General features: G+C 28.8%; 1 protein-coding gene and 1 pseudogene across 1 annotated transcript; both read left to right on the forward strand.

Annotated features, from left to right (window-relative positions):
- Positions 1–11817: 11817 nt before the first annotated feature.
- LOC149519235 (disease resistance protein RPV1 pseudogene) lies at positions 11818–12558 on the forward strand (annotated as a pseudogene).
- Positions 12559–14311: 1753 nt separating this feature from the next.
- LOC111288916 (TMV resistance protein N-like) lies at positions 14312–18824 on the forward strand. Its single transcript, XM_089759736.1, has 5 exons — positions 14312–15413; positions 16107–16147; positions 16611–16851; positions 17010–17879; positions 17963–18824. The coding sequence occupies exons 1-5, from the start codon at positions 14481–14483 to the stop codon at positions 18677–18679; spliced, it is 2802 nt and encodes a 933-aa protein (XP_089615862.1). The 5' UTR covers positions 14312–14480; the 3' UTR covers positions 18680–18824.
- Positions 18825–20104: the final 1280 nt, after the last annotated feature.

A 20104-nucleotide genomic window follows, 5' to 3' on the forward strand; every position in this document is an offset into this window, starting at 1 on the left:
CTCAAGTGCTCTGTAACAGATCGTCCATCCCTGTACTGTAAAGTTGCAATCTTTTTAACAAGCATAACTTTATTCATACCTGTTTTTCTCTCATACAATGCTGTCAATTTTTCTCAAACAATGTGAGCATCTGATTCCTGCGCTACATGATGGAACACACTGATATCAACCCATTTTCTGATTGTAGCCAGCGTTTTTCTACCTAGCTTCTTTCAGCTTTCATTTTTCATATCCGTTGGTTTAGCCGAATCACTCAATACTGGCTCATACAAATCTTTGCAGTATAGATGATCCTCCATCATAGGCTTCCAAATTGAATAATTCGATGCTGTCAATTTTATCATAGAACCTGTATCACCCTCTATGATCTCAAATAGAATTTACTTCTATCCTGGGTTGCTTCTGTATCGATGTCTCAAAATAACCCTCGCTCTGATACCACTTGTTGCGCCTGAAGCAATAATCACAACAATACAGAAGCAATAGACAGCAATCAATAATCAAATACGTAGGAAAAATAAAGCACACCAAGATTTACGTGGAAAACCCTCCAGTGTAGAGGGAAAAAACCACGGGCCACCAGAAAAATCTTCACTATCAAATAATAGCTATACAAAGTTCTTCTCTAGCTAAAACTAGAGCTAATCAACAACTAGAGAAACAATTGGAGAAATCTCACCAAATAAGTGACTCAACAAATACACCCTAGATTTGTTCCTGGAGAGCTTCAAACCCGATCTTCACCGTTCAGAATGTACAACTCTGAATCATAAACCTCCTGACAAGGTTCCAACTCAATCGGACCACGGATCGACTTCCGTTCAACCAACTCTCCCTTCTCCTTTTTCTCTCTCTGCTTTTCCTGGCTTTTCTTCTTTCTCTGCTTGGTTTTCGACTCACACCTAAAACAACCCCACCTCTTTTTTTTTATTAAGTAGCTAGGGCTCTGTGTAAAATAAAATATCAAGGCCCATGGCCTTTACTTGGTCCAAAACCACTTACATGAGACTGGACCCCATTTTCCTAACAATTACTCTATATAAAAGATGGTGGGAGTGTGAAATCCATTTGATGTCGTATGGAGAATAAACATCTTATCTTTGCTATAAAATTGTTTTGTAATTTGTTAAATTTGAAACAAAGTTTCATTTGTTGCCATTCGTATTGCTTATGCCTTACTTATATTATGATTGGTTGCATATTGTAATGGTGTTTTGGTGTGATTGAGTGCCTGGTTTAATAGCTTTGTGTGAACATTCTTTTAATTGAAACTAGCAGAATTTCATTAGATATCTGAAACAGTGTCGAGGGCACAAAAGAATTCAGGAAGAGACTTCCACCACAATTTTTGGTGTCCCACTTCACAATCAACTATAGCAAGGTTATTATTTGCATAGACATTAGCACTCCTCCTAGCATAAGAAAATTGACATAAGGTAATGAATCAGACCATCATTCAGTACATACGATACAATGAATCAAACGATTCATTTTTTATATAGTTGATCAAATATGAGTTATCAAATTAATCCTTACAACCACCATTAAGGTTCTTTTTAAGCAGCAATTCTCCAACTTAAAAAGAAATACAATAATAAACAACCTTCTGATATTATGAATGTGATTGAGCTGCTTAATGGCAATTGCTAAATTTAATTCCAAATGCAATGTCAAATAATGTGTAAAATTTCGATTTAAAATTTTGACTATGGTGAATTTGTACTCAATAAGAAAAACATATCAAACTTGCAATTGCATGATTACTATTGATATTGCTTTCAATCGTAATTGTGATGGGAATCCTAATATCAAAAAAGCCTTAATTTCTTGGGAGAAAACACTACAAGAAAGTGAATATTTAGTAATGATCAACATTGTTACAAAATAGCACTTTATCCTTGTTAAATATTTTTTAAAATGATTTTTTGTCATTGTGAGATCATTGCTATTAACTCCATTGAAAAAGAGTTAATGCCACAAATTATATTGTCATTGAAATATATATATATATATATATATATACATTATAACAATTTTTAATTGTTACTGTATAAATCATGTTTTCACAATGATAAAATGTCGTCATATAAACTTTATTCTAACAACAATAAATTTTGGACACAAAAACTTTTATACAACATTATTTTATCATTGCAAAATTTTTACATAATAATATTATTCTGTTTGCTAAATTTTTAACGTAACAATAATATTGTAGTTGCTAAAAATTATTTTGCAACGACAAAATGCCATTGTATAAACTTCAATTTAGCAACTATAAAATTTGATTATAGAAACTCTTACATAATAATATTATTTTAATTACATATCATATTTCGTAATGATAAAATGTCATTTTAATTTTATTTTAAGAATGTTTTCTTTCAGTTGCAAAAATTTTTTATATAACAATATTATTTTAGTTGCCTTAAAATATTATGCAACATAATCTTATCTAGTTGCCAATTACCTTAAGCATTATGTTTTTTGTCATTTCAATAAATAATTTAAATGACTATAATCATTGAAAAATCATTAAAAAATCTTTTACATATCTACTATTATTGTTGGTATGTTAACACTGAAACTCTTCATTTCTTGAAGAAGCACGTCAACATCCCGCACAAGTCAGAAGTTCAAAGTACAAGTTCTTAAATATTCAGGCACACTTATAAGTGGAAAAAAAGAGAGCAAAGTGAATACCTTTAGATATCATTTGAAAACTTTTGCAAGATCAGTCGGATAATGTAATTATCGGAGGTAATTTTATTATTAAAGTAATCTTAACACTGAAATTACTTTATTTGATTAATAATGATTAATTCTTAAGAATTAAAGATCACTCTATTTAGTATTACTAAAAATCAAATGTTATTTTTATAAAAATATAAAAATAATAATGCATATTGTAATAGTTAGACAAATTAATATTTTTAAGGCTGTTTATAGATAACAATTTCTAAAATATTAGTAATATTTATTTATTTTAAAATAAAATATAATTAAATTATTAAATCAATAAACATAATGATCTAATCACCATGGTTCAATTATCATGATTTTTGAAGTGATCATCCTATACCAAACACTACATTAGAGTATCAGAAGCATTTAATGTACACCGATTCTAACATGATTCAGCCAGGCTTACTAGATTAAAAATCATTTCTGTTTCCTGAACTTGGACCTGAAGCTCCAATATCTATCCAAATAATAATGAAATATCATATAAAGAAAATAACAACCGTATTCCCAGGTCTTTTTTTTTTTTTCAAAGAAGACAGCTGTTTCACAAGATAAAGAAATTCAATCACCTCTGATTTTAACTCGCAAAGAATGTCAACCTCAATCGCTGCAGGACGTTTAACTGAGATAACTTTTCTTGCACTGTCTATCCAGACCTAAAGATCCTCAACGATGAAAGTGGATCCCGAATGAAAATATACAATCAGAGATAACAAAAATAAATTATGAATGTTAAAAAGATATAACTTAGCCAAAGATATTTTCTATGATAACTTCTCACTTTGTTTCACATGGATTTGTGAGCTGTAAGCCCTTGAATACAATAACTCCAACTCATCAATCTGGAATTTAAACGATGAAAATAATTATCAATATCATAGGAGAGAAGAGAAGCATCATTCTAGACCAAACTATAAGCTCTTCTGAAAATCTAATAAGTTTAATTTAAGCGATTGGAATAATATGTACAAGCATGTCTAGAGACACCTTGGAGCATGTTGATAGAGCAGCATCAATATCCTGAACCAACAAACTGGCCTCTTCAGCGCAATCCTCCACAAAATAAACAGCTACATGAGTTCTCATACGCAGACAAAAGAAAAGGGAAGATTAAACAATACAATCACTACACTAATACACCTTCAACTTGAGATATCCTGGCTCATTACAGGGCAGAGGATCAAAACTAAGCACTTTCTTAACCCGTTTAAGTGAAACTTTCTCAGAATCACCTCCAGGAGACCAATTGTCAATTTTAGAAAGACAGTCTCTTATTCCTTGTGCCCATTTCTGAGCTTCAGTCAGATTCTTTACCACATCCCGGACCTATAATACATGAGAGGAAAAAAAATTACTTCAGCTACCAATATAATAATGTGCAGAATGAAGAGCAGTACAAGAATGAAACATATTATCCTTAACTCTTACTGAATCCATCTCTGAACCAGCCCACATAAAGTATTCAGCTTCCTTCAACAGATTGGTATATGCATTACCTGAAAAAGGACTCTGCAAAATATTACACGAGCACGAAAGCCATTGTTATTAAAAACATAGGGATTGGAAAACTTTAATTAGCTGTAGAAAGAAGTAATACTTGTTGTGGCGAAGGGATTCATAACACTGCTTCGCTCATAGCAGTTTTGCCCTCGTACTTGTGGGTTATTTCATCATTGCAATATCCAAAAGGCAAATACATACCGGGAAACCTAGGAATTTACAAAATTCAATCACATATATAATCAATAAAAGAAAAAACCAAGCAGTTGCGTGTAAGCGAAAGACTTAGATGAAAGTTTTTTAGATAAGGTTCGTGAAGTTCTTAATTAAAAAAATTAAATAAAAATTAAAATAAAAAATAAAAACTGATAGAGTGAAAGGTTTTGTTACATAAATTAAGTAGCAAATTTTGAAAAAATTATAATATTATATTTTTATATAGATATTTTTATCAAAAACGTTGCTAAAATTTTACCATTGAATAAGTATTGATTAATTTTGAAATATAAACAACATTTTTAATAATTTTTTTTTATATATTATTGGTGTTCACATTAAATTCTATCAATTTATCTGTTTAAATTTTTTTATTAAAGTTTTTGGCTAATCATTTTTTAGAAAAAAATTCATAAATCTCACCTAAAAAATTTCATATAAGTTTTCTCATGCATGTAAGTAACATAAAATAAATATTTTGGATAAAAATAAACAAATATCTCACACGTGAAATAAAATTCACAATAACTTCAAACATAAAAACCCAAAAAATTAGAGAGATAAAAAAATAACCTACACATGAGAATTTTGAAAGAAACCCATTAATCACCGGGAGTTTTAAAACATAATCTATCTTTATATAAAAAAAAACTAGCTTTTTAAACCCGTACAGTGTGCGGTATTTTTATTAATTTTTTCATAATTTTAAATTTATTTTTTAATTATTTATCTAACATATAATCATATATTTATAAATGCTAAGTTATAATTAAATGATAATTTATACATAATATATTATAAATTATATTGTTTATCTAAAAGAAGTCTAAACTTTTGTAAATTTTCAAGAATTATAAAAATCCTTTTTTCATTAAAAAAATTTTTCTTCAATTTATTTACTAAATACTAAAAATTTTGCTACCATTTTTTCTTGTTTGATAAAAAAGCAATAATGAATATTTAAATAGTTAAGATTAATAATTATTTTTATCATAACGTTGATTGGGTGGTGTATATATGTTTGATTGAACAACAAATCACAATTATTAATTTTGTTATAATTATTTGCTTTTATTAGTTTTTATTTTTGACATACTTCAAGTAATTATTACACGAATTTATTAGGCTAACAATTATTTCCATATATGTCAACAAAATAAAGCTATTTTTTAGATAAAAGGGAAATAATAATTCTTTATGTTATGCTTAAAAATTTTTTTTATAATATTTTTTATTTTTAATTATTTTTAACATAATTGATAGTATTTTTTGTGAGTTAGATATGATAGTAATTATCATTCTTCTCATATCATCCATTTTAGACAAAGAAATTCAATAATAAAAAATATAGCGAAAGGAAATAGAGAATATAAATTTATATATTAATTTGTCAAGATTAAATAGATACAATAATAAAAGCAAATATGTTAATAAATGAACAAAAAATAAAAACATTGAGGAAATGAATAAAACAAAAATATATATAATACAAAAAGTTAATTATAATCAATCTAAGCAAAATTAAAAAAAGTTATGGACTAAAGAGAAACAAATAAATTAACCAAATATATAATATAAAAATATTTGAATTAGAACATAAATAAAATATTATATTGTTTTCAAAACAAAAACATATTTTTATCTAACTTTTTTATTAACATTCAAAATCTCATATTTTTATATAAAGATGTAAGTTTTTATTACTTTTAAAATATATGCTTTCTAGTCAATAATTCATTAACTTATCGAAAAGTATTAAATTTAAATAATCTATTAAATAATTTTTAATTTTTGATAGATTTTGATTTGAATTTAAATAATTATTTAAATAAATTAAATTTAAATAATTTATTAAATAAAATTATTTGATAAAAAAGAAAATTTTATTGAGTATATATATTTGAAACTACCATTAAATTTTAAAAAACTATAAATTATGATTTACTATATTTGAATTCAAATCTTATGTAAAAATTTCAAACTTAAATAGATATTGATTTTAATTTAAATAATTTATTAAAAAATTTTATTTGATAAGCAAAATAATATAAATATTATTCTATGTGTCATTAAAAGAGATTATCCACCTAAGCATCCATATAAGCAGTTTTGATCATGTAACATTGTATGTTGTAATATAATATATATATATATGATTTAAATATGCAACAACAAGGAAATGTCATTGCAAATTTAATAAGATTTAGTAACGACTTTTTTATCATTATGAATATGGTATATATATTGTAACAACTTTTTTTGTTATTATGTAAAATATTTAAAAGATTAATTAACTAGAACGAAAAATTGTTACAAAAATAATAGTATATATAACAATGACTTTTTTGTTGTTACTGATTAATAGAAATTCGTAACGACAAAAATTATCAATGTATAAAATATGAAAAAATTCAAATAAGCAATGACTATGAATTATCCTACTCTTATCCACTTGTTTTCCAAAACTCTGCAACAAAAAGGGAAAAAAAAAAGGGCTTTCCTACCACATTGAGAGTAAAATTTTCCTAGCAAAATTGATTTCATTTTTATAATTAATGAGAAAAAAATATTATATTATATAAAATAATTTTTTCATTTCATCATACAAGAAATATTTTTTCATTATAAATATGATTAAATATTTATAACAAATTTTTTATCATTGTATAAATTATTAAAATTTTGATTAAGCAATGACACCATAAAGTTGTTAGAAATATAACTAAGTAACGCAACAAATTTTTTTGTTGTTAACAATATAATAGGAATTCACAACAATAAAAATTATTGTTATATAAAATATATAAAAAAAAATCAGTTAAGTAAGATTATGAGAAGTCATTGCAAATTTATTCCATTTTGCGACAATAATTTTTATCCTTGTAAATATGATAAAAATTTTTGTAACAGCTTTTTGCCATTGTGTAAAATATTAAAAAAAATAAATTAAACAATGACATTAAAAAAAATCATTGCATATAAAATAAATTTTTGCAACAACTTTTATTGTTGCTACAAATATAATGGGAATTCACAACAATAAAATTTATCATTATATAAAATATTAAAAAATTCAATTAAGCAATGATTATGAAAAATTGTAAAAAATACAAAAAGATTTCACAATGATATTTTCAGTCATTGCAAAATATGGTTGCTAAATATCCTTTCTTATAGTGAAATAAGTAACTAATTTGTGAGCATTAATTAGAATTAATAATGCTCTTTTCTCGTGCCTCAACATGCACTCCAATCGTCCTATCATGCTTGTTCCCTACACCAATTCAAATGGCAATTGCCCTTTCCATCCAAAATCATTACTATAATAATTGGAATTAGGTTAACTGCTAAAGAAGAGAGTTTTTTCCTATCTTAAGGTAATTAAAAATCCTTTTTCCAAAAATAAGGTATTTTTAATCTTATTTCTTAAAATAGAGTATTTTTTGCCATGTAAGCTCATAATTGTTAGGAATAATGACTCAAATACAATAAGAGATTTATTTGGGATTAGCCAAATATTTCTTGATAGACAAAAAAAGACTTACAGAAGAAGAATTCTAAGAGAAAATAGATTCTTAATAAGCAAATTTGACTTGTAAAAGAATAATTCTAAGAAGAAAGGGATTCTTAATAGGTAAGTTTGTATGCTTATAAATAGGTAAAATCTCTACAGGATTAGATATGAGAAAAAAATGTAAGAGAGTTATAGGGTTTTATAAGATAGATACCTTATAAGACAACTAGAGGTTTACGTCTTATGGATGTGTATATTTATAAGTGGACTAAATGAGACTGAGAGAGTCTACACAGGTATGGGTGCGTGGGTATGTGTTTGTTTGAGTTGAGAATATTCCATAGGACTAGAGGACATTGAGAGAGCCTATGAGTATTGATTGTTAAGTGAGATTGATTTGATGTATATTTATAATTCTTTATAACAAGTGGATCTTATTTCTCATCCGTGGATGTAGGTCAATTAGACTAAACCACATTAAATTATTGTCTCTTATGTGATTATTTAATTATTTGATTTCATTTTCACTAATGTGATTGGATATGAGGTTTTTTCGATCAACAAGTGGTATCATAGCTATAGTGATCCCTAACAAGTGGTATCAGAGCTGTGTTGATTTCCTTACAAGTGGTATCAAAGCTAAAGGCTCTAGATATGGAAAGAGTTGAAGGTTCGAGACATGAGAAGAGGCAAGTCTAGAAGAGCTCAATTCAAGAGAAGAGTTCAAGTTCAAATTTTGAAAATTGAGGATCGATTTGTGTGAAATGTGAAGACACACAAAAGAAGATGATTGTGAGACTTTCGTTGCATGTAGAGCCAAGCATGTCTAGCATGAAGACAGATGATTTAATAGAAATTGAGTCAAGGTGAAGATTATTGAAAATAATAACTCAAATCCTATAAAAGATTTGTTTGGGATTGGCCAGATATTGCTTAATGGACAAAAAAACTTGCAGAAGAAGAATTCTAACAGAAAAGAGATTCTTAATAGGCAAGTTTGACTTGCAAAAAAAATTTTAAAAAGAAAATGATTCTTAATAGGTAAGTATGTATGCTTATAAATAGGTAAAGTCTCTATAGGGTTAGGTATAAAAAAAGATGTAAGAAAGTTGTAGGATTTTATAGGATAGACACCCTATAAGACTACTGGAGGCTTACATCTTATAGGTGTGTATGTTTGTATGTATGTGAGTGGACTAGAGGAGACTGAGAGGGTTCACATAGGTATAGGCGCATAGGTACGTGTTCGTTTGGGTTGAAAACATTCCATATAACTAGAGGAGATTGAAAGGGTCTATGGGTAATGATTGTTAAGAGGGATTGATTTGATGTATGTTTATAATTCTCTACAACTAGTGAATCTTGTTTCTCATTCGTGAACGTAGGTCGATTAGACCGAATCATGTTAAATTATTATCTCTTGTATGATTATTTAATTATTCAATTTTGCTTTCATTGGTGTGATTAGATAGGAGGCTTTTCACTTAATAAGTAATATCAAAACTATGGTAATCTCTAACAATAATAACCATATAAGCTCTTGACTTTTTCCTTAACATTTGTTTTCTCTCTCTTTCAATTTGTTTTCTCTTTTGCTGACGAACTCCCATGCCCAACCATATTTGCAATCCATGTTAGATTGCTTTTATAGGTCAGATTTATGTACTTGAAAAGAGAGAGAGAGAGTTGGATTTTTCTTTAATTAGATGAGATAAGTGGAGACTTGTTTTTATACTTGCTTCCCGAATGTAACTAATAATCCTCTTTTTGTTTTACAACTTTATCATGAATCTGTTGTTTGAATTTAACCAACAGTCCAGATCTTGTGTTTTTTCTTTGAATATGTTGTTTTACTCTAATTTTTTTTGTCTTTATTATTACCCAAATGAATTCACCGATAAACAACCCCTAAAATTTATGTAAATATATTTAATTCAAATTTTAAGTTTCGAATTGGTTTCACATACTTGGAAAAATAAAAGAGTTTTTTTTAGAATTATAGATTGATTAAATTCATTGATGAACCACTTGTTTACAATCTGCAAAAATAATTGGTAAAAAATTTAGGACATTTTTCTATCCAATAAGAATCTGCTACCAAGTTCATTCCATGCTTTGCCAACTCACGCACTGCTCTATTTTCTGCTCGTCTAATATGAGATAAATTACACTATTGAAACTCTTTTACATGCATACAAGCCTCATCAATGATGATTGCAATTGCGGATAGATCAATTTCATCATTTCTCAACCGACTTATCACTCCTAATGCATCTCCTTCTAGTATAACTTTTGTGAACCCATGTTCTTAGCAAAAACTAGAGCTTTGACCGCTACGCAGCTTTCCACGATCCAGGGATCCAAAACTCCCTGTATTTTAGCAAGTAGTGCCCCAAGGGCAATGCCCTCCGAGTCTCTTATAACAACTCCCAAACCTCCAGCTCTATGTTTTTTGTTTAACGCACCATCAAAACTATTTTTTACTAGAGATGTAGATTTTGGCCTCCATACTTGCTCGCCGGCAGAATCGAAAATAACAAAGTTTCTTAGCAAAATGTAAACAGGTAAACTAATACTCAATCAAAATACAAAAATTAGAAAATAATAGGACTGGAAAATGAATGTGCAAAACTGCAAGTGGTATGGTGGAAGCTTTTATAATGGCTGTGATTTTTAATCGTTGTTTTTATTTGTTGTAAATCAGTTTAAATCCGAATCCATTCAATGGCGGTTGATGGCCGGCCATTTTTTATGAACCAGTGATGAGAGTAGGAAAAGAAAAAGGAAGAGATACAACGTGGCAAGTTTTTGCCACATAAATCATGACATGTCACTCATGCTAGAGAGTGCCTTTTTTAAGGAATAAAGATTAAAAGTATTTTAATTTGAGAATAAAGATTTTAAAGTACTCTTGTTTAGGAAAAAACTCCGAAAGAAGAAGAATGCTTACAATAGTTGCTTTAAATTCTTTATCCAAAATTTTATAATTTTGACATTTTCAGATTATTGGAAACAGAGAATCGACTATGTTTCTTTGTTTTGCATAGATTTTTTCATGAGAAAACTAAAAAAAAAACATACTAAAGAGAAAAAGATACAAGGGTTATATACGTTAAAGTATAAATCTCACATTGACTTAATCCCCACATTACGTGTTAACATTTTCTTCCAAGTAAGCACTACTTGTGATAAAGGGTCATGAGTGGCTTGATCACATTTGAAAATGTGACCCATGATCCCAGCATCGAGCAACAACGGCAAACCCCATCTTCCAAGAATGAGTAGCCAAACAAAATTTGAAGAATTCACAGGTCCTACTACAAGCTGGAGTGGGTCTATCTCTATCCTATCATCCATGGTTATTTAGCAATTTTTTTTTCCTGTTTTGCTTTACAAGACTTTTTTTTGTCAAGTAATTTGCTACATTCAAGTTTGACTGCAAGCATGTGTTGCTGAAGTCCCACATAATGTTCTTGAAACCCTTATGTATTGCTGCAAGTTGTATTTCAGTTTCAATAAACTCAAAAGAAGGCAAAACAACAATGTTAAAAAATTGACAGTATACTAAAATTATTCATTTCTTTCGAGAAAACCCAACCGCCCATCTTTTATTATTTTCTGTCTCTTTCTTTTCTTTTTATTAATCATATTGGTCACCACTCACCACTCTGTCAGCTTCAGTACTTTACCCAGTAGCCAATAGGAAATAGCTATCTTCCTTGAAAAAATAGTCAACACGGCAGCCTACTCCGTCCTCACCTTCTTGGATTCTCCGTCCTCACCCAAACTGCGCGCTTTCATATGTATTATAGAGATTCATTTCAAAACTAAAAGGTTGGGAAATGTAAAGAGAAAACGTTGACTGTTGAGAGATGTTTGTTTCCTCCCTTCGAAATTGATCTATTATTGCGGGTATTGGGCTATTTTTCTGATAAATAGAAGCAAAAGGAACTGTCTCAAACACCATATTAAGATATCTTCCTCTTCCACCTCCTCCTTATGTCGTCGTTGCCATCATCATCTTCTTCTTCTCCTTCTTCTTCTCCTTCTTCTTCTCCTTCTTCTTCTTCTTCTCCTAGACAGAAATATGATGTTTTCTTGAGTTTTAGAGGTGAAGATACCCGCAAAATTTTCACTGATCATCTATTTGCTGCTTTAAAAAGGAATGGAATCATCACTTTCAAGGATGATCCAAAGCTTGAGGCTGGCGAAGAAATTGCACCAGAACTGTTTAAAGCAATTAAAGAATCATGGTGTTCACTAATTGTTTTCTCAGAAACATATGTTTTTTCAGGCTGGTGCTTGAACGAGCTTGCCGAGATTGTTCAACAGAGAAAAAAAAGGAGGCATAGAATTTTCCCAATTTTTTATGATGTGGATCCATCTGATTTGAGAAAACAAACAGGAAGAGTTGCTGAAGCCTTTGCCAATCATGAAGAGAGATGCAAGGGAACTAAAGACAAGATCCAAAGGTGGCGAACTGCTCTAACTGAAGTGGCTAATATCAAAGGATGGCATTTAAATAATAGGTAACTCGTTCTTTCCTTGTCTAGTTTTTATTTTTAATCACCGAAAAAAAAAAATTTTTTGGATTACATGTTAATATTGTGTTTTATTGTTGAATTTCATTTAAAAAACTTGGACTTCATTCTTATTCCTGCTCTGTTTTAATCCCGAATTGTATTAGGAACAAAATCTTGTCTGTTAAAAATAAAGTGACCACCATGTTTTATGTTTTGTTCGAAATAATAAAATATATATATATGTATGTATTAGGAAAGTTCTTTTTATGAGATTGCGGGTTATAATTTACTTATATTTTAAAAATATTTTAATTAAACCCTGAAGTATTCAAAATATTTTAATTAAACCCTTATATTATTATGTCATCTAAATAAGTCCATCAACTTTTATTTTCTATTATCAAAGTCTATGACATGTTGGCATATTTGAACATAGGTGGATACTAATATGGCAAAAAAATTTCAAGAAAAATAATCTAATAAAAAATTTTATTAATTGATACATAATTAAAAATAATTATATAAAATATATAAAATTAATAAAACTAAAATATCTAAATTTATGTGAAATTTAATAAAAATGATTAATTATTTGACCATGATCTAAAAAAATTTATGAAAAATGTATATATGTAAAATTAATAAAAAGATCTACATTCATAAAAAATAAAAATGATTTTAATTTCTTTTTTTACTAATTTCCATATATTCTTTTTTATTAATTTTATATATAGACATTTTTTTATTAATAAATAATATTTATATAATTATTTATTATAATTATTTATTAATAAATATTTATCATATTTATTAAAATATAAATATTATTTATTAATAAATAATAATTATTCATTAAAATGTAAATCTTATTATTTATTATAATTATTATATATTATATTTACTATGTTTATTATTTATTACATTTATTAAAATATAATTAGAATGATTATTTTTATTATAAAATTAATAAAAAATGTTTTAATTATAAAATTATTAGTTTTAATTAATTTTATACATTTTTATAATTAGTTTTAATTAAGGTATCAATTAATTTAATTTTTTGCTAGATTATCTTTTTTATTTTTTTTATTTTTAAACATGTGTACATTTTTTTATCATATCATTATCTATATATCTTAAAATATGCCAACACGGAAAAAAGGTTTTAATGATAAAAAATAAGAGTTAAGGGGTTTATTTAAATGACGTAATAGTATAAGTGCATAGTTAAATTGTTTTGAATATATCAAGGTTTTTTTTTTTTCATATTTTAGCCTTAAGCATTCATGAAGAATAAAATCATAACTAATTTCTTATAAACTTGAAATACATTTGGTAATGATTTCAGTTACTAAAGCTACAAGTACAACAATAGCCTAGAAGGTTTTAAATAGAATTATCCATGAGTCGAGTTAAGTCCAATTGTTGTTTAGAATCTCTTGCCCAAGGCAAGCCTGCTTATTGTTCAAAAAATTTAAAAATACTGAAAAAATTATCTTTATGTTAATATTTTATATATTTTAAAATTAAATTTAAATAAAAATTTTTATTCATTAAATAATGATTTGAGTCGAACTTGAACATAAAAATTTATGATCAAGGTTCGATTTGATATGAGCCACGAGTAAAGTAGATGGCTCAATCTATGATCAAGTCTACTTTAAAGGTATCCTAAATTTGTTTGATAAAAGATTATTGTGCTCATATTTTTTAACTCTTTAATTTCTAAGCTCATTTATTGTCATAATCATTTCCATTAGCATTTAATTTCTTAATTAAAAACTAAATTCAATTTCTCTTTTTGTGTTTGAAGACATGAATCAGAATTTATTAAAGACATTGTTAAAAAGATATCAGCAAAATTATGTCAAACATATTCGGTTGTTCATGATGAGTTGATTGGAATTAATTCACGTTTGGAAGAGTTGCATTCAAAAATAGACATTGGTGAAGACGATGTCCGCATTATTGGAATTTGTGGTATGGGTGGCATTGGTAAAACTACTCTTGCAAAAGTTGTTTATTCTCAAATGTCACCTCATTTTGAAGGTAAAAGCTTTCTTGCTGATGTTCGAGAAGTTTCAGAAAAATATGGACTTTTTTCTTTACAGAAACAACTTCTTTCTCAAATTTTGGTGGAAGAAGATTTCAATTTATTCAATGTTCATGAAGGGAATGCCATGATCAGTCGTAGGCTATCTCACAAGAAGGTTCTTATTGTTATTGACAATGTTGATAACTTTCAACACTTAAAATGCTTGGTTGGAAAGCGTGATTGGTTCGGTTTAGGGAGCAGAATCATCATAACGACAAGAGATGAACATTTGCTCCGATCTTACAGAGTGGATGATGTGTATAAGCCTACAACACTGAATGTCGATGAAGCACTTCATCTTTTCAATTTGAAAGCTTTCAATAGTGATACAATACCGGAAAACGATTTGGTTGAGCTTTCTAAATCTGTTGTGGAATATGCTGATGGTCTCCCCTTAGCTCTTGAAGTTTTTGGTTCTTTTTTGTGCGGTAGAAATGCAACTCAATGGAGAGATGCAATCCAAAGATTTAAAAGAGAGAGTAACAAAGAAATTCATGACAGACTTCGAATAAGCTTTGATGGATTAACAGAATCGGAGAAGAATATTTTTCTAGATATAGCATGCTTTTTCAAAGGGGAGAAGACAGATTTTGTTACAAAAGTACTAGATGGTTGTGGCTTTTTCCCACTTATTGGAATCGACGTTCTCATTAAGAAATCTCTGATAAAAGTTGATGAAAACAAAAAATATTTGTGGATGCATGATTTGCTACAAGAGATGGGAAGAAAAATTGTTCAACAAAAATCACTTGATGAACCTGGAAAACGTTGTAGATTGTGGGAGGAAAATGATGTTTATCACGTGCTAACAAAAAATACGGTACGTTATTCCATAAACATTGCATGTTTGTTTATTTATTTAGAATCTTGACTCTACTCATCATGCTAAATTATATACCAAGAAAAATTATTTGCTAGGTAAGTTACTAATATGACATTAGGATTTTGTAATTAAGATAAAACCAAAATTTTGAAATTGCATACTAATATTCTTGTATATATGAAAGAATAAGACTAAATAATTGCAAATAATAAAAGTAAGACTACTTAAGTGTATATTTTATTATAGTTTAATAGTTTTTTTATTAAAGTTATAATCATAAACAGGTACTAAATTTCATATAAGAATCAAATAAAAATGGATAATTAGACCAATAAATAAACCTGCACATATAGCTATCAAATCCAATATAAAATTGGATTAAATTATGTATGAAAAAACTTAAACATGAAAGTTCAAAACTAAGCATCTTTCTTGCTATTGAGACAATGTTTCATCATTATTTTAAAACTAAATTATGAATTTTTTTCTATTTAAAATTATCTTGTTAGTTTAAATAAAGAAAAATTTCTTTTACTATAAGGCTTTGTTGAGAATTAGCGTGACTATTAAATCTAACGTAAGAAAATAGTATGTATTATGGTCTCTTTTATTTCATCTTCTTAAAATTTAGTTATTAATATTCTACACCATTTACATTCCCTCCTCTTATGCTTTATTCTTGATTTTTAGGCTACCGACGCAATGGAGGGCATGATCATCGACAATAAAGGGTAAAAAACAAACATACACATGTATCTATGTGTATATTATATATTATTGTTTGATCTTAATTTCTCTCATTTAATTGAATTATTATTACTACAACATATATATTATCAATATTTTGTCCTAATTTGCATTTTTTTTATGTAGTTTTAGTCGTCGGACTTGAAATACCAACATCCTTACCCATACATTCTCTCGTCCTCTCATTCTTTAGATTTGAATATGAAACTAATCAAAATTAAAATAAAAGGTCATAAGTAATCATCTAATGACTATTCAAAATTAAAACATAACCAATACGAAATTGAATCATGTGGTGGGAAAATTGATTGTATTTACTAAAAAAGTTGTGTTTCAAAAAGAAGAAAAAAAATTGATAGATACCAGTGACTGTTGATTCTTGCCTTTTGTAGGTGTTGAAAGCTTCAATATTTTGAAGCTCATTTTTGTTTTGCCCTTGGTTGTCAGGGAACATAACAAGACGTTCGCTTTGAATGCTGATGCCTTCTTGAATATGAAAAAATTAAGATTGCTCAAAGTCTTTTATCTCCCAATTACTCAAGATCTTAAATATCTTTCAAATGAGTTACGGCTTTTAGATTGGAGTGGATATCCTTTTAGATCATTGCCATCAAGCTTCCAACCAGACAACCTTGTTGCACTTCTCCTACCTTATAGCAATATTGAACAACTATGGAAGGGAAACACAGTAAGAATTACTTCATTCTATGTTGGTCTTTTAGTTTATTTAGACGAATTACAAAAAAAAAAAAAATTGAATAAGACATGAAAATAACCAAAAAAAAAAAAAGTTTTCCAAAGTTTTCTTCTTTTTTTTTCTCTCTAATTTATTGTTGTTGTCAACAGCCTTTACCTAAATTGAAATTAGTCAACCTCAAAGGCTCCAAAAACCTGATCAATACGCCAGACTTCACAGGGGCTCCATATCTCGAATGTTTGATTTTGGAAGGTTGTTCCAGAATAGTAGAACTGCCCTCTCCAATTGGACATCTCAGCAATCTTGTTTTGTTAAATCTGAAAGACTGCAGTGACCTTGTGAGTCTCCCAAGCAGCATAAATGGGTTGAAATGTCTTAAAACTCTTAATCTCTCTGGCTGTTCTAAAGTTGAAACTTTACCAGAGAATTTGCAGCATGTAGAATTTTTGGAGGAGCTTGATTTAAGTAAAACTGCCATAAGAAAACCTCCATCCTTCATTTTTCAATTTAAAAGTCTGAGAGTTCTGTCTTTCAATGGATGCAAGGGACCACCATCAAAATTAAGATGGAATTTGCCTTCTATTTTCAATGTCTTGCAAAGAAGAAGTTCGGATTCCATGGCTCTGACGTTACCTTCTTTGTCAGGTTTGAGTTCTATAACAAACCTGAATCTAAGCGACTGCAATCTTGGGGAAGAAGCTATTCCTAGTGATATTGGCTGCTTATCCTCTTTGAAAATTCTTGATCTTCGTGGTAACAATTTCGTCTACCTACCTGCAACTCTTAATCGACTTTCCAAGCTTCATCATCTTACATTGTCAGATTGCAGGGAGCTCAAATCGTTGCCAGAGCTCCTAAGTATAGAACAATTGATCATAGATGGTTGTGTTTCACTGGAAGTAGTTGCAGATCCAACAACAGTACGCAATTCAACATATTGGGGAGCAATTACCTGTTTTAACTGCTACAAATTGGCTGAGAAAAACAATGCATTAACAATGCTAAAAAAACACCTTAAGGTTGGTATCGCTCTCTCTCTGAATCTAACTCTCTAGAATTTATTGTATTAGTTGACAAATAACAAAAGATTTTGTTCACACAGGTAATTGCAAGACCATTATTCGACATTTTTGTACCTGGAAGTGAAATCCCAGAATGGTTCCCCCATCAGAGGGATGAATCTGCAATAAAGATACCACTGCCTCCTAATATTCTGAATGATAGTCAGTGGATGGGAGTTGCTTTCTGCTGCATTTTCGTCTGTCGATTCATTGATGATGATGTTTATAAGAGGGATGAAATAATGTGTAAAGCAGTTATCCACGGTAGGAATAATCTACGAGTCGATTGGAGTGGCTTCCGTTTAGGAGGAGTATCTAGGCCGGTCATTAAGGAGCACCTTTGGCTACGTTATTATTCTCGTGACAAGATATTTCCGTTTTCATTGGAAGAAAGATGTGGTAAAATTGAGAATTCAGTGAGCACAGATTGGGCAAATCAAGAATTCAATGAAATTGAGTTCTCAATCCAATCCTCTTTAGGTGTCTCATCTGTCAAAGTGAAGAAGTGTGGTGTTCGAATAGTGTATGAGAAAGATTTGGAAGAGATGGAAGAAATGCAAGAGCAACACAGCATTCCAACAAATTGTGCAGATCTTGACGATATCCATCAAGACATTGGTGGTGATGAAGGGTCAACAGGGAATGATGGTGTCCTTGTAAAACGAAAACGTAACGTCTACGAGGAGGCAGCAGGACCAAGTGATAAGAGTGATAGCCCTGAAGAAAAACCACACCCCAAGCGGCTGGAAAAAATTTAAAACTTTACAATAAGGAAGAAACATTTTGGTAAACTTATAAAACTTAAATGAATCTTTTCATTTATTTGCATGGTTTTCGATAAAATAAGAGGATTGCACGATTTTCTATAATTTCTTGTAAATTTAATTTGCTTTAATATCTCTGTGTTTCTCCTTCAGGTTAAAGGATAATAATTATTAAGTGAAATAAAATAGTTAGGACAAATTACATAAAATGGCAAAAAAATGTGGGAAGGTGGAATCTTTTGATGTCATTTGGAGCATAATCATCTAATCTTTGCTTCAAAGGGCATTTTACACCATTTTGTTTTTAATTTGAAGAAAGAAGATTCCAATCTTGCTTTTTGATTTGGAATTTTAAAAAACAAGATCATATGTAATGTTTTTTTTTCCCAAGGATTATATAAGAAATTTCATTTTCCAAAAATCAAGTAGGCAAAGGAATTATAAATTGTGCTACCTGGTAAAAAAGAAAACATGAGATAAAGTAGAAGAAAGGTATAAATTAATAAACACAACAATAAATATTAAAATATCATTTAAATGCAAACCACCCAAGTCTAGGATTTCTATTCAAGCTCAAGCAATTTATTCTTTAATTTTTTATTTTTTATTTTTACAAAATATGTTATTGATTAGCGATAAAAGAATTAGTTATAAATGTTGAAATTAAAAATTTAGATTTGTTGGATATCACCTGTTAAAAGTAACTAATTAATTGGATAAACTTAGTTAAACTTTGAGTTATTATTTATATCTTCCTTACAGGGAGCTTAATATGGATAGACCAAGTTTCTAAAGACTAGAAAATCTTATTAAAACTTCTTATTGATGGCAATTATTTCACCCATTGAACAATGTAGAAGTTGGATTAAGATTAGAATGTGACACAATTCATGAACTCTCTTCATCAATTGCCAAGGCATGCAATGTTTCAGGTAAAAAGTAAGCTTCAGAGTCCGTACTCCCTTCTTCAGCTCCTCCATATACTGTTATCTTCCCATCATGCTTGTTCCCACCCCCACTTCAAATTGTGATTGCCCTTCCCCATCCAAAATCAATGCTATAATAATCAAACTGATGTGAACCACCCAAGACCAGAAGATTGTTTATACTAATTGCTGGGCTTGCTGTCAATAGAATAAGACTTTCCTTCCATTATAAGATGATTCTCACCCCTTTCATTAACATGGAAGAACGACAAAACAGAATACAAAAATTCTCCTATAAAACCTTTAGGTTATACAAGTTCAGTCCAATGTATAATATATAAGTTTCCTCCAATTTTATATTGGTTTGTTAAATGATTTCATTTAGTTTATTCTTTAATTTCGTTCACTTGATTTTATAATAATTATTAAATCATAGATTGTTAGAATGATTTGATTTCAATTTTAATTTCTATGCGTGCATATAATTTTGAGG

Source organism: Durio zibethinus, chromosome 4 (assembly GCF_047325235.1).
Source record: "Durio zibethinus cultivar Kanyao isolate XHJ-2024 chromosome 4, ASM4732523v1, whole genome shotgun sequence".
Lineage (NCBI taxonomy): Eukaryota > Viridiplantae > Streptophyta > Magnoliopsida > Malvales > Malvaceae > Durio > Durio zibethinus.